This window comes from Zalophus californianus, chromosome 8 (assembly GCF_009762305.2).
Source record: "Zalophus californianus isolate mZalCal1 chromosome 8, mZalCal1.pri.v2, whole genome shotgun sequence".
In the NCBI taxonomy this organism is placed as follows: domain Eukaryota; kingdom Metazoa; phylum Chordata; class Mammalia; order Carnivora; family Otariidae; genus Zalophus; species Zalophus californianus.
Window position 1 is genome coordinate 53,834,245 of NC_045602.1, and position 14,515 is coordinate 53,848,759.

A 14,515-nucleotide genomic window follows, 5' to 3' on the forward strand; every position below is an offset into this window, starting at 1 on the left:
TCCCATTTGCATTTATGTGACAGCCAAGTCTTGCAAAGGGATGCCAGAGTTTGTTTCTGGACCTCTGGGAGCCCTTTAACACTTGAAGATAATTACAGGTTATCTTAGGACGGGCACGTTCCTCCAACACTCCTGGATTCTATTCTCAGCTTGACACTGAGTTTTACCAGGTCTCCATAGCTAAGGAAACTAGAGGTAATTACTTGGCTGACCCAGACAGAAATACAAAACAAAACACGTAGAGCTTATTTATTTTTATTTTTGACCCACATGCCAAACTTCCAATTTGTAAGCAGTTCTACCAACTATTACCTAGTCTAATAAGTCCTCTCCAAACCTGGAACCTAACTGGAGAAACATTTAAAACCAACCATAAAATCCATTTCAATACAAGAAGAGAAAGAAAGGAAGGAAGAAAGGAATAAAAGAAGAAAAAAAGGAAGGAAGGAAGGAAGGGAGGGAGGAAGGGAGGGAGGAAGGAAGGGAGGAAGGGAGGGAGGAAGCGAGGGAGGAAGGAAGGGAGGAAGGGAGGGAGGAAGGGAGGGAGGGAGGAAGAAAGAAAAGAAAGAAAGAAAGGAAAGAAAAGAGAAAAGGAAGGAAGGAAGAAAGGAAAAGAAAAGAAAGAAAGGAAGGAAGGAAGGAAAGAAGGAAGGAAGGAGGGAAGGAAGGGAGGGAGGAAGGGAGGGAGGGAGGGAGGGAGGAAAGAAAAAGAAAGGGAGGTTCCTGGCCTCTGAGAAACTTTTTTTTTAATGATGCCTTTTAGAATTATTATTGTAGCATTTTCAAGATATCTTGTAATGGACTCTTTTGTTTCCTGATTCAGAGCTAATTGTGCAATTTCATTTCTCGAAGCCCTCTTCCTAAGTATTCCTGGAAACAAGCTACCTCTGTTTCAACACATCTACAGAGTCGAAGTTGCTTTTTCTATCAGATTCAATCTGAACAAATTAACAATTTATTGGACCTTTAAGCACATCTTCATCAGATATCCTGAATGTACCTTAGAGTCCTAACCATCAGTTAACCCCCCAGCTGCAGGGGGTTAGAGTCCCTGAAACTTTCAATCAACTGTAGCTGATCTGACAGCAGAGAAGTAGCTCCTCAATTAAGTAATGTGGACTGCCTTATGTACCATCATTTACTGAAACCCTGATGCAGGGATTTTTAATTCCTGGAATCCACCCAGTTCCTCTAGTTGGACTGTTATGTGCTTCTCATTATAACCCAACTACACAGGGCATCAGTGAGTGGAAAGAGCAGGGCTGGGAGTCAGGAGCAGACATCGTCCTTGTGCAGGTCCTTAATCCAGTGGGTTGAACAGAGGGCTAACAATTTTCTCATCTGTAAACTAGGGACACTAGTGCTTGCCTTAGCTACCAAGCAGGCTTGTCTTTGGGGCACTTGTGAGAATGCGTAAGTGTTGGGAGACTTTAGTTCTGACTCTAAAGATTTCTTTTGTAAGTCAGTAGTTGGGAACGCAGAGGTATTTTCTCAGGAAAATGATACCATACCCGGTGGTGAAATTTCCAGTCTAATGCTACAAACATCTGTTTAATGACCATGTCCCTGGAGAGTAACACATAGCAATGGTCCTACAGATCATCACCAGTCCGGGATCATCTGATTGTGGTGCTAAGGGTGGAATTCTGGGTGAGCGGCAAAGTCCCCTTGTGTGGGGAGAAGAGAAAGAGAAAACTGGTGCTGGACAGAAAGGAAGCACCAGAGGGAGGAGTTTGGGGCTCCAATGGGAAAGGAACCCACGCTGAGCCTGTGGAGGGCCTTTACAAATATAAGGATATATTGGGTGGCAGACTGTGGCTTTGGAAAGTCCTATCAATAAAGCTATTCAGTGCTGGACGCCTGGGTGGCTCAGTTGGTTAGGCGACTGCCTTCGGCTCAGGTCACGATCCTGGAGTTCCAGGATCGAGTCCCACATCGGGCTCCCTGCTCAGCGGGGAGTCTGCTTCTCCCTCTGACCTTCTTCCCTCTCATGCTCTCTCTCTACCATTCTCTCTCTCTCTCAATAAATAAATAAAAATCTTTAAAAAAAAAAAAAAGCTATTCAGTGCTTACTGTCCTCTCTACCCCACTGTCTCCTCCACTCATCCTGCTGTTGACACCATCTATTTTTGAAGTCTTTAGGGCACACATGAATATAGCCAGCCCTTCCCCAAGACTCATGGTGGAGAAGCCACTTTTTCCATTTTTGTAACTAATCGTTCTCTACAAAATAGACCACTATATGATACATAAATGTATAGTATCATGACAGAGGAGCCCTGGGAGAATGGAAAGCTACATTTATAGTCAACAGGGTGCATTAATCTTAGAGCACCCCTGGAAGACTTCAAGGAGACTAGCTGCTCCTTGCCTGTTTTTCTCTGGATAGAGCCTTCCAAATCTGACTTTTCAAATCCCTGATTGAATTCCCAGCAATCTACTTTTCCTGACTGTAACCAGAAAAGCATGTTTAAATGAACATGAAATTCCATCAGTATAAAGCCTTGTGAAGCCCAGTCCACCAGCCCCGTCGCCAAAGCCACTAATAATGCCCTATTGTGTTACTGTGGTCGTCTAGGTTATCATTATGAAGTCTTGCTCCTGGTTGAGAAAACACGACGTTCCATCAAATGTATAATCTGGGTTCTCTCCAGGCCAGAGATGCATCCTGCTAAAACCTGAAATGAGCTGACTTTTAATGTCATGGAAAAGAAGAGAACCATTCACTGAGAAAAAGGGAGTTGAGGGCTGGGGAGAAGAAAGGTGCCCTGGGATCCCTTAGTTTCAGCCTGTAGACAGTGTCTAGCCAGCCAAAGTATCTTAGATGCCCAAGGAAAAAGTGAGTCAGCATTCTTTTCCCTTCCACTCTGCTGTGGTTGGATGCTGGACAGCACTGTCTGAGAAGGTTCTTTCTAGGACAGAAGACCACGTCTTTAGGGACGACCACGGGCCTCTTTGCAATCACTGCGTTTTGGCCCATCCCCCAGCTCTTGAGTCCGGCATTCACACACATTAGCTTGGATTGAGATCGCAAGCTGGAAGGGTGCACACCATCAAGGGCTAGCAATTTTTTCATTCAGCACGAAAATACCTCTCTCTTCAAGCCGTAAGACAACTAAAGGAAGTCAGAGGAGTCCACCTGAAAGTAAAGGTAGGTGCCTGCAAAGGGACCCCCATCATTTCTTTCCTGGAGCATGTTTGGGTCCCCAGTGCACTGCAGAGTATCCTACGATGCATTTAGAAATTTACTCCAGGATTAAATATAAAAGAAGAAGCAGCCTCTATAATCATGTGCTTGGAGCTCAGCATGCTAGTTAGAGACCCTTCTCACACTTGAAACAATTCTTTAAAAACTCAAAGTAACTTGTTTTTGTTGAATAGAAAAGTAACATACGCTCATTACAGAAAACTTGGAAAGTTCAGAAAAACACACACAAAAAAAGAATTAAAAATCTTACCTTCTAGACAAATACAATTATATATTAGGTAAATCAAGAAATACACGTATGTATTTAGCTTTTTTACAAAGGTAACATCATAACGTACATAATATCAGTGCTTGTATTTTCACCTAAGGGTAGATTATGAGCACACACAATATGCATATTCAATACTATGCTATACCATGCTTTACTTAATAAATCCACTATTGTTAGATTTAGGTAATTTTCAGCTTTATTATTATAAACAGCACTGCCAGGAACATACATATAGCCACTTGTTTGAGACCATCTTGGATTTTTCCTTTAGGACATAGAATTGCTAGATGGAAAAGTAGAACCCCATTTTTTTTAAAGCATTTGATACATGTTGCCAAATTACCTCCTTGTCTGCACTATCCAATACAGTAGCCACATGTGGCTGTTTCAATTAAAATTAATTAAAAATAAACAAAATAAGAAGTTCACTTCCTTGTTTACACTAGCCATGTTTCAAGCTGCTCAAGAGCTACCTATGGCTAATAGACACTAACTGGCCAGAGCAGGTATAGAACACTTCCATCATCACAGAAAGTTCCATTGAACATCACCAGTCTAGAAAGACTACACAAATTCATATTTTCCTTAGTAAGATAAGAAAGTGCCTACCTCCCACAAGTTGGCCAATATTGAATATTGTAATCTTTAAAAAAAACCTTTGCCAACTTACTAAAAATTACAACTTTTTTGATTTTTTCATTTCTTTGATTACTAGTGAAGTTGAAATTTTTTGTTTGTTTACTGTTCTCTACTGCGCTCATCTTTTTAAAACTGCTTTTTATATATTAAGGCCAATCTTTGAGGAGTAATTGATGTTACAAAAGCTTTTGTAACTTTTTATAATCTTTTATCTCTGACTTTTTTTCACTTATGGAAATGGAAAATTTGAATATATTTAAGTATTTTCATAGTTTTCTTTATTGCTTCTGTCTTGTTTTAAGAGCTCTAAACCTCAGATTACAGTAATAGTCATTTAAATTTTCTTCCGGTTGTTTCATCCTTTCATTGTAAACATTTAAATTTTCAGTCCTTCTGGAATTTATTTTGGTATGTGGTGTAAAACATAAACCTAACCTTTTTTCTTTTCCCATGTTACTAACCATTTGTCCAAGAATCATTTTTTTTTTTTTTAAAGTAGGCTCCATGCCCCAGCATGGAAACCCTGAGATCAAGACCTGAGCTAAGATCCAGTCAGATGCTTAACTGACTGAGCCACCCAGGCACCCCAAGAATCATTTTTTAAAATAACAAATTAATTCCCCACCGACTTGAACTTCCAGTAAATGCTCTCACGTCCCTGGATTTCTTTCTAGATTTTCTATCCTGTCTACCTGTTCTTTGGCCTTTGCCATCCTGGGTGGAATAATTTGCCTTATGATACATTTTAATACTTACAGGTATTTCTTCATCATCTTTCTCTAAAAATGTTTTACCTCTTTTTACCAGGTTTCTGTCTCTAAGATAAACTTAGAATCGTTTTGTTAAATTCTTCTCATCACCAAAATAAATTCTTTCAGAACTTTGATTTAAAAGTTCAATTCAATTCAAATTAATTTGGGGAGAACTTGATTATCTCTATAGTATGGAGTCATTCCATTCAGGGACTTGGTGGTTCTGTCCATTTTTTCAAGTCTTCCTGTGTGTCCTGCTCAACTGGCTTTTTTGGGGGTGAGGGGAGAAAGCACCGTGATGGGCACCTCTGACTGTTTTCAGACAGTCTCTGAATCTGTGAGCTGTTGCTCCCAGCCACTAGAAGTAACAAAAGAAATTCCATTTCTTAGTATTGGAGTATATTTTCAGTATCCACCTTCTCATAAATCTCTAAGAAAGAGATCTCATTTTTCATCCAAAGAATCTGGAGTTCAAAACAGCCCTTACGGAAAAATCAAACTCCAGGGGCAACTGCAAAGCACATTTGGTGTCTCGCTGGCCAACTTATTTTGCAGGCCTCTTTTTCCAACTCCCAAATACTTTCCAGTCTGTGAAATTCATCCTCCACCACTGTTAGAGCAAGCGTCTCTCCTGGCACCAGAGAGCTCACATATTTTTAATGAGCATGGATCTTCTGTGAGGGGCTTTTTAGGGTTGAAGCTGGGTTTTAGTAGATAGCATAAAGCTTCCTTGAATGACTGGCTTGGCAAATCTAAGGGGACTTGGGAAGTGTTTAATTGGTCAGAGTTCAGCTCTCCCTTGAGCACAGACATGAAGCCTAGCCACTATCCTTTTCGGTAAGGAAACCGGGGGCTCCTGCACCTCCCTGGTAGCCCACCAGTGGAATTACCAAGAACTTGAATCCGTCTGAATCAGAGGTCCCAAGCCCAGGAGGGGCGGGCGGGAATGTATCCACAGGGCACTTTTGGCAACGTCTAGCCACAATTTTGGTCGTCGCCAATGTGGAACTGGGGGGCTAGCGCGGAAAAGAGAGGGAGCATGGAGCCGGCTTACTGGGGAGAGGCCAGGGATGCTGCTAAACATCCTACGATGCACATGATGGTCCCACAACAAAGAATTCCTCAGCCTAAAACCCAATAGTGTCTAGGTTGAGAAATCCGCCTTCTGTTTTCACTAATTGCCCAGTCAGCGTGCACTGTGTTATTAGGAACAAAGGCAATGCATTATGTAGGACAGCATGTGGTTTTTTTGTTTTGTTTTGTTTTTGTTTTCTGTTTAAAGACATGACTGACTTTTCAAAGCCCACTCCAGCCGCGCCTGGAAGTTCTACCTCTCCAAAGCACGCCCTTCTCACCAGGTTTCTAAAGCAAATGGAAAGGATTCACAGAAACGTGTTAGGTCAACAGCATCCTCACACTCCCTTGCGTGCTCCTCGGTCACAGAAAGCAAGGCGGAAAGTAGGTTTTTCCCCCGAACCAGCAGCGACGCCCCTGCGGGCTCGGGCAGCAAAGATGGGGAGGCGCGCTCCGCGACAGAGGCGCAGCGCGGGGCCGCGGCCACCCCCCGCGGTCCCTCTGGGTCCCCTGAGACGCGCGCTTGTCCCGAAGCGATGCTGCTAATAAGCCCAGCCCGGCAGGGAGCATCATCAGCTGAGCCTAGGATGCAACAACGCGAGACACTTACTTGTCCAAAATGAAGTACAGGTCAAATCCCCCGTAGCAGGCTGGAGCCCCTTCCTCCCTGCGTCCCCCTTGCCCGGCGCAGATGAGCACAAAAGTGGCCAAGGAGAGACACTTGAAGCCAATGCCGAGGGCTTTCTGCTCCACGGTGGCCATGACCTGCAGCCTAGGGAGAGGTAGGGTCCTCTGCTTCCCACGCGCCTCGAACTGGCCAGGACACTCAGGGACGCGCCATCCGAGGGGCCCTGCTCTCGGGCCCTTTATTCCCCCTCGCGCTCCTGGAACTCCCCGGAAGCAATTGTCTGGAGGAGTTCAAGGTTTTCCCTCTGGTTTCCGCTTCGATTCTGTTTCTAGGTTTCAGGTTTCAAGAATCCCAATACTGTACTCCGCTTTTTTAAAGGGGCTGCTCCTGACTCGGGCGGCGGACCCCTCCGGAGGCTCCGCTAACGTTTTGCAGTTTTGAAGCAGCTCCGTCCCGACGCTTCTTTGTCCCAGCTTTTAAATATTATGGGGTGGGTTTTCAAATTGTTCTTGGTTGGAAGAGTGCTTTGCCTTTTCTCCCTCCTCTCGCCCCCTCCCCCCGTCTCATTTTTTTGGGGGGGGGGGAGTAGAAAGAAAGTTCAAAGGGTGCCACCTTGTGGCCGAAGATGGCGAAAGCGCCCTTCGGCGTACGCGCGAGTGCGGCTGTGCGTGTTTTCTTATTCCTTTCTTTTTCTCACGCACCTTCCCTTTCTTTCTCCAGTATTTTTTCCCCATTCCTACTTCTCGCTCGCTCTCTAGCCTTTTTATCCCTGCCCTCTCCTTTCCTATCCTGTATCTGCTGATAAGGTCGCTGTAAACATTTGATGAAAAATTACTTCCTCCAAGTACCTTGGCTCTGACCTTGGGGCTGGGACCTTTGCAAATGTGCCTTTGTGCAAATGAAGTAGAGAAGAACGGGGCCTTTGTGATCTGACTCATCCCAGTGACCTTACTGTACTATTAGTACAGATCATAAAAGAGTCTGTTGGGGTCCAGTCCTGTGGCTGGACATAAACAATGCCAAAGAACAGTTTGCTCCCTGCATGAATCAGCAGGGCATTCTAGATTGTCTCCATCTCCAGATTTTAGAGATTCTGTGAGAAGGTCTTTACAGCCTGTGAACTTTGACCTTTTTCACCCCATCTTTGACTTAGGATAGAGGGGTAAACAGCTTACAAGAGTATGGACTTTCCAAATCATTTGGGACCGGCAGGGGAGTCCTGTGCTAGCCTCTCTGAAGTGAGGGGTCCTCTTTAGAGTGGATTCAAGCAGGAACTCAGTTTCAGCTTCATAGATCTTCCACCTGGGGAGTCCTTGGTGCTCCATTTTCCAGCATTATTTCTCCAGACACGTCTTCCCCTCATTTGTGATCCTCTAAGACAGTCTCCAGTGTGACCATCCATGGTGGTTTTCCCCCACCAGCTATACCACGGAAACCTAGTGTCTTGGGATGCTTCATTAAACAATCATTTTGTTGTGACATAAGTTTGGGGGACTCATAAAGCATTGCACCAGCCTGCCTCCAAAAGGATCCTCAATGTCCCTTCTTTCCTGGTGTTAACACACCCCCACACACTGAATAAGACTGATTTGTGTGCAGTTGATGAAGTATGACAGAAATGATGATGTGTGACTTCTGAGGCAAGGTCATAAAAGATACTGTGGTTTCCTTCTGGCTCTTTGGATAACTTGCTCTGGGGAGCTCATTGCCCTGTCAAAAGGTCACTTAAGCAGCTGTATGGAGGCATCCATGTGGCAAGAAACAGAGATGCACTGCTGATAGCCAGCCACGTGAGTGACTCACCTTGAAAGTGGACCCTCCGGCCCCAGCCAAACTGACAGATGACTGCAGCCCTGGTCAACATCTTGACTACAGTCTTGTGAGAGACCCCAAGCTAGAAACACTCAACTAAGCCAATCCCAGATTTCTGACCCACAGAAATTATGAGATAATTATTGTTTATTAGCGTTTTAAGCCTCTAATATTGGGGGTAACTTGTTATGGAATAATAGATAACTAGAAAATCCTATTGTCACATTAAAGCTTTGAGAATTTCTTTAAAAAAATGTTTAACTGTATTTTCCAGACTTACCTGGCCGTGAAACTGTTCTTTTCAAACAACACCTATTGACACCTACATTTTGGGAATTACTGCTCTCAGGAAAACAATAATTGGGAAGAGGTTAAAATACTCTAGACTTAGTCTGTGCAACTCTTGTTTTTCCATATCTGTGAAGTAGAACAAAGTTATCCAGAGTCAATAACAGGGGCAGAAGAAGCTCTTGGTGTAATAGCAACATGATGGCTCAACAAGTCTGCAAGAGGAGACTTTATGAGTTTCTTTGAACTGGCAACATTTTCCTTCAGTTGTTGGGATATAGAAGCCTTTTAAGTGGTGCATGTAGGGAAATGGGAGAGGTAGATCAGTCGGTTGAAGCTGGAGGAGGACTTGCGTGGGAGAGTCTTCACTGGGTGCCTGCTAACATTTCCCAGATTCATGCTACAGCTAAGGGATGTCTAAGCAAACTCCTCTGCCTCTCAAACTCAAGTCAGTGGAAGAACGATATAAATTGTGATGTTGGGGCCACGGATAAAAGTTTCGGAAGATGGAGAAGTGCAGGCAAACTAATCATGTACATGGAAGTGTTTGAATGGTAACCTGGAAGCCAAGGTAAGGGTAAGTTTCTTGGAGGAAGAAGCAGTCAAGAGTGTCACAAGCTGTGAAAGTCAAGAGCATAAGCCCCAAGAAAACCCCACTGATCTGACACGTGTCATTGTGTCACCAAGGAGATTCCAGTGAGGTAGTGCTGGTGGGTGTTGGACTGCACTGGGTTACTAGGAAGGGGAAGCTTCTCTTTCAAGAAGTAGAGGGATAAGGAGGTAACTTGTGAATGTTTGAATGTTTTACATTCCATAAGGAAGGATCCCAGGATACTTAAGGATACCAGAAATTTCAAATGCCCTGCCTTCCAAAAGATTGGAGAGTTTGTCTTACTAGACTGATTGTCTTAAGGGTTTAGTCCTGCACTACTGTTGTAACTGAATTTTCCAGGTTTCCTTCTTTGAGATAGAAATTGTTCAGTATGCCCTGCCTGTCTACCAGCCTCCAGTGATTCACTGTCCCATACTTGTCCCCCACCTCCAATATGTGACTAAGCCCCTTTTGTCAAGCTGTGAAAAATTTTTTTTTCTTGTCTTGGTAACATTGCATGTAACCTTCAAGAGTCTCAGTGGACACTTAACCATTTGTCTGGGTTCTTGACAAAAGTTCTGGAAAATGCTCCAGATAACACAGACTACCCAAGAAAACTTGGGAAATTTTTTCCTTAGAAATATTTGTCCAAAATAGGGACAGAATACGGACAGATCTGACACTTTCTACCAAATTTTGGGTCAACCAAGTAGGTCCAATGTTTGCCAAGTTCTTGTAGGTCCTACTGGTCCTTGGACTTTGGTGGTATCACATAACTTCCTAAGGCAAAATAACAGTTAGTAAAATAGTCTCTTTTCATTGTCATGAGATTTCCTTCATACTTGTCCTTCGTAGGACTACCATTTGCAAAAGGTCAAGGCAGCCTTCCTAGAAGGAATTTATCATCCAGAACAACAAAGTTTCTAAAGAATCCAAATCCATTGAATAGTGGCTTTTGGTCAAAAGAAAAGCAAAGGCACTAGTAATGATTTTAGGCCCACGGGCAAAATCATAATCTAGAGCAAATACCTTGATGACATCTCATAGGCCAGGTTATTCACAACCTCAGCTCAGAAACACTCAAAGCTACATTGAATCCAGTATTCCATTAATAACCCTACCCAAAACCCAGACTAACTTGAAAATCAATTTAATCCAGTATCTCCCTTGAAATCCTGTTGACCGCCACCCAAATGCATAAATTGAACTTATTAAACACAGCTACAACTCAACTCTGATCAATTCAGAGCCCTGAAAAAAAAAATGAGCTAATTTCATATTTTAGTTAATGTCAGCCCAGGGACAGATCTTGTTTAATCCAGTTCACAGTGAAGCTCAGCTAAGCCTGCAAACCATCATAATCCTTCCTAAATCACACCCAAGCCCAGCATGAAGTTTAATCACCAATCCACTCTTAGCCCAATCCAGCTAAAGTCTAGCCAAAACTCAAAGCCTAACACAGCAGCCACAGCAAGGAAGACACTTTCCTACAAGGTCTCAACCAAGAGAATAATCCATAATTCATGCCAACATATCCTGAAAAGAATCTGTCCCAGATCTCTCATAAGGGCTCAAAACCTTGCTGAACAAAATCTTCATTTCATCTAGATCAGAGACCAGGCCAGTCCAACTCAGAACCCAGAAGAGGGATAAAATGGACCAGTATAGTTCAGGGTCTTGACAAGCCCAGAGCTTACAAATGCCCAATGGAAGACTATATCAGACAACTTAAGGCCAGCAAAAACCCAAGCACAAGACCAAGTAAAGCCCTTTTCTGTCCAGTTCTGCTCAGCCCTGGCATATTTAAGCATATTCAAGACCAGGGTCTTATTCAGAGAACCCAGACCAATTTATAACTGAAGATCCCAGATGAAATCTACCTAGGCCTGTCAAGCCCGTAACTTCTTTGACACTTTTACTGTGTGTCCAAGTCTTAAGCCAGAGAAACCCATAGTTCTCAAAGTGTGTGAACATGATAAGAATATTTGGAAGGGGTACCATGAAGGTGAGGGCAAAGAGACTTACTCACTCTGTAATAACCAGTGGAGCTTTTTCAAGATACCTATATCTGTAGAATATCAGAAAAAGTTGTGGGGGTTTCGGGGACACATACAATTTCACAGACACACACAGTCTTACAGTGGCAATTTCTTTTCCCTCTTGCCTCACATGTTCATCTCTGATTAGATTTATTGTAGAATTAATGGTAATTCCCATAAACTGTATTAGTCAGGACAGGACACTAATAGTGTAATTGCACACAGGCTTTCTGGGGCAAAGCCATTACTAACCAGGTGACATTACTAACAAGATATATGACTTGTCCATAACACAGCTTCCCATCTGCAAAGTGGGGTTACAAATATTACCTACTTCACTGAGTTGTGTGGTTTCAATGAGATAATGTGTGTCATGGGTAGTCCTCAGGAAACACACAATAAATGTTGGCTTTTATTGTTATTGTGGGATTCTGGGGAATTGCTTGTGAATTTCTTCTAGAGATGAGAAGAATAAATTTCGAAGAACCACTTTCAGGGTGTTTGATTTTTCTACCACCAGTGAAACAAAGCTGTTTCTGTACCATGGGCATTCACATTATGAACTCTGAGAAATGCAAAGGTGAAGATTCTAGCTCATCCAGGAGCTACTGGGATTTGAAGATTTCCTAGGATACATGCAGAAAACAAACAGAAAACATACTTTGGAGCTATCAAAAATGTATTGGCAGCAATACTGTTTCTGCTAGCCAAGAATGCTAGATAGCTAAACTCTAAAGAAATGTCTGAGAAAATGGTTATAATCAGTGATGCTTTTTCTTCTGAGGCTGGTTTTTAGATCTAATATTATAATAATTGAAACTTCTTTCTGATACTGTTTTTTTTTTTAAGATCTAACAATCCCTAGAAAAGAACCTTCATTATTTTTCCTCATTAACTCATTCATTTGTTCAAAAATAGTTTTTAGATATCTACTATAGGGCAGGTCTTGTGCCTACAGTGAAGATACAAAGATGAATAAAACATGGACCTTGCATAATTTACTTGGGAGACAAAAATGCATAAATAGGTATTGATACAACAGTTTGGTTAACCTATCTTTTAGAGGAAACTCAACATGTCCCTTCTACCCCACCATGCCAATTCTAAGGAGAACGAGGTCTAACGTAATGGAATCTTCAGAGATGTACTGAACTACAACTCTTTGAGTTGTCCCAGGATGTGAATAAGTTAAGACATGACAAATGTTTCTTCCTACTGGTAATGAGATACTCCTTCCTTAAGTAGATCCAAAAGTGATCAGGAAGGATCCCATGACAAAGAGACCAAGGTCTGGGCTGTTTAAGGAATACCCAGGATCCTTGTTCCTATTCATGATCCATCACAGATCATCAGGGTACAGAGGGCTTGGGGCAGAGCTGTAACTAGTAATAAGAGCTCTAACTAGTAACTCTGCATTTACCTCATGAGGTTGCCTCTGAGCACTGACTCCTTAAGGAACTGCTTGGGAGACCCGGGTTAAATTTCTGGCATAGGTTTTCAGGCTCAACTGAATGTGTGTCCAAGATAGATGTTTAAGAAGTAGGCTCATTCTGGAACCCCTAACATAAAAACATTTGCCCTTACTGTGGCCAAAGTAAGAGTGGAGAAGTCCTATGTCATTCATTGTGAGAGGGCCTCTCTGCCCCATGGGATCAGGACTGATTCTTGAATCTAGATAAAACTCCTTTCAAAATAGGTTGAGCTCAAGACATGGATGGTACTGCTTCCCAACTTTGTTTTCTTTTCAATCATATTTGTCATCAAAGATTGAGGACTGACCTGCTCTGAAATCTTAATCATGGTCATAAATTTAGACACTTAAAATGTGAGTTTAAGTCAAAAAAGATAGCGAGGTGAATCAATAAACACATAAAATGACTAAGAGCCCCTACAGCATAGAACTATCACCTTCAGTTGAAATGGAGGAAAAATCCAATGTAATTGTTACAAATCTAAGAGCTAACGAGGAAGAAATAAAACTCATTCCCAGAATACTGTCCTCTAGGAACCAGGTTTGCTCAGAGGCAGAGGGAAATCAGGTGGCAGATAAGAAAACTTTATAATTTGGTGTCTCAAAAACAGAAACTATAAAATTCAAGTACGGAGGGAGTTCATCATAAACTTAGTAAGTAATGAGATCAGTTTAAAATGCTGTTCTTAATCATGTGGTTAATCCAGGGACTGTGGGAAAAGAGAAAAAAAAAGGAAAGGAAAACATCCAAATCTGGCAAACTTTATGCATATATAGTAGCATTTTTGGAATACCTTTTCCACATTTTGATAGTTCCCCATAAATCAGGTTCTCTTAGCATAAAATTAAAACAACAATAACCATATTTTTTAGTCTTCATCACTGCTATAGTTCAGATATATGCTGAATAGTCCTAATATGTATCTTTATTTGGGTTACTTCCTCTCTCTCTGAGAAAGTTTTCTCAAACTCTCAAAGTTTTCAATATTTCCTCCTTCACTCTTAATTGATACTGCTGCTTCATTTTTATTTGGAAAATTGGAATCCAAAAGTCACTTATATATGTAATTCTTACATGCAGGAATGATGCCCATGCTGAAGAACCTTTGAAGCCATTAGTGTATAAGTGGAAGTTATGAGTGTGCTTGCACACCACCCTGGGCTAGTAAAGAGAATGATAAGAAATGAGGGTCAACAGCAATTGCACTACTAAACATTTATCTAGAGGATACAAACATAGTGATTCGAAGGGGCACCTGCACCCCAATGTTTATAGCAGCAATGTCCACAATAGCCAAAATATGGAAAGAGCTGAGATGTCCATCGACAGATGAATGGATAAAGAAGGTGTGGTATGTATCTACAATGGAATATTGCTCAGCCATCAAAAAAATGAAATCTTACCATTTGCAATGATGTGGATGGAACTAGTGGGTATTATGCTAAATGAAATAAGTTACTCAGAGAAAGACAAATACCATATGATTTCACTCATCTGTGGAATTTAAGAAACAAAACAGATGAACCCAGGGGAAGGGAGGGAAAAATAAAACAAGACAAAATCAGACGGGGAGACAAACCATAAGAGACTCTTAACTGTAGGAAACAAACTGAGGATGCTGGAGGGGTGGTGGGTGCGAGGATAGGGTAGCTGGGTGATGGGAATTAAGGAGGGCGCTTGATGTAATGAGCACTGGGTATTATATGCAACTGATGAATTTTTCTTTCTATATATATATCC

The 14,515-nt window shown here is 42.1% G+C and overlaps 1 protein-coding gene across 1 annotated transcript in view; it reads right to left on the bottom strand.

The window, feature by feature from the left end:
- ANTXR1 (ANTXR cell adhesion molecule 1) overlaps positions 1-7,372 on the bottom strand; it is a 216,110-nt gene extending 208,738 nt beyond the window's left edge. Inside the window, exon 1 of the mRNA XM_027621494.2 lies at positions 6,555-7,372. Within this exon, the coding sequence (XP_027477295.1) occupies positions 6,555-6,706 (152 nt within the window). The 5' untranslated portion in view covers positions 6,707-7,372. The remainder of the gene's footprint in view (positions 1-6,554) is intronic.
- Positions 7,373-14,515: the final 7,143 nt, after the last annotated feature.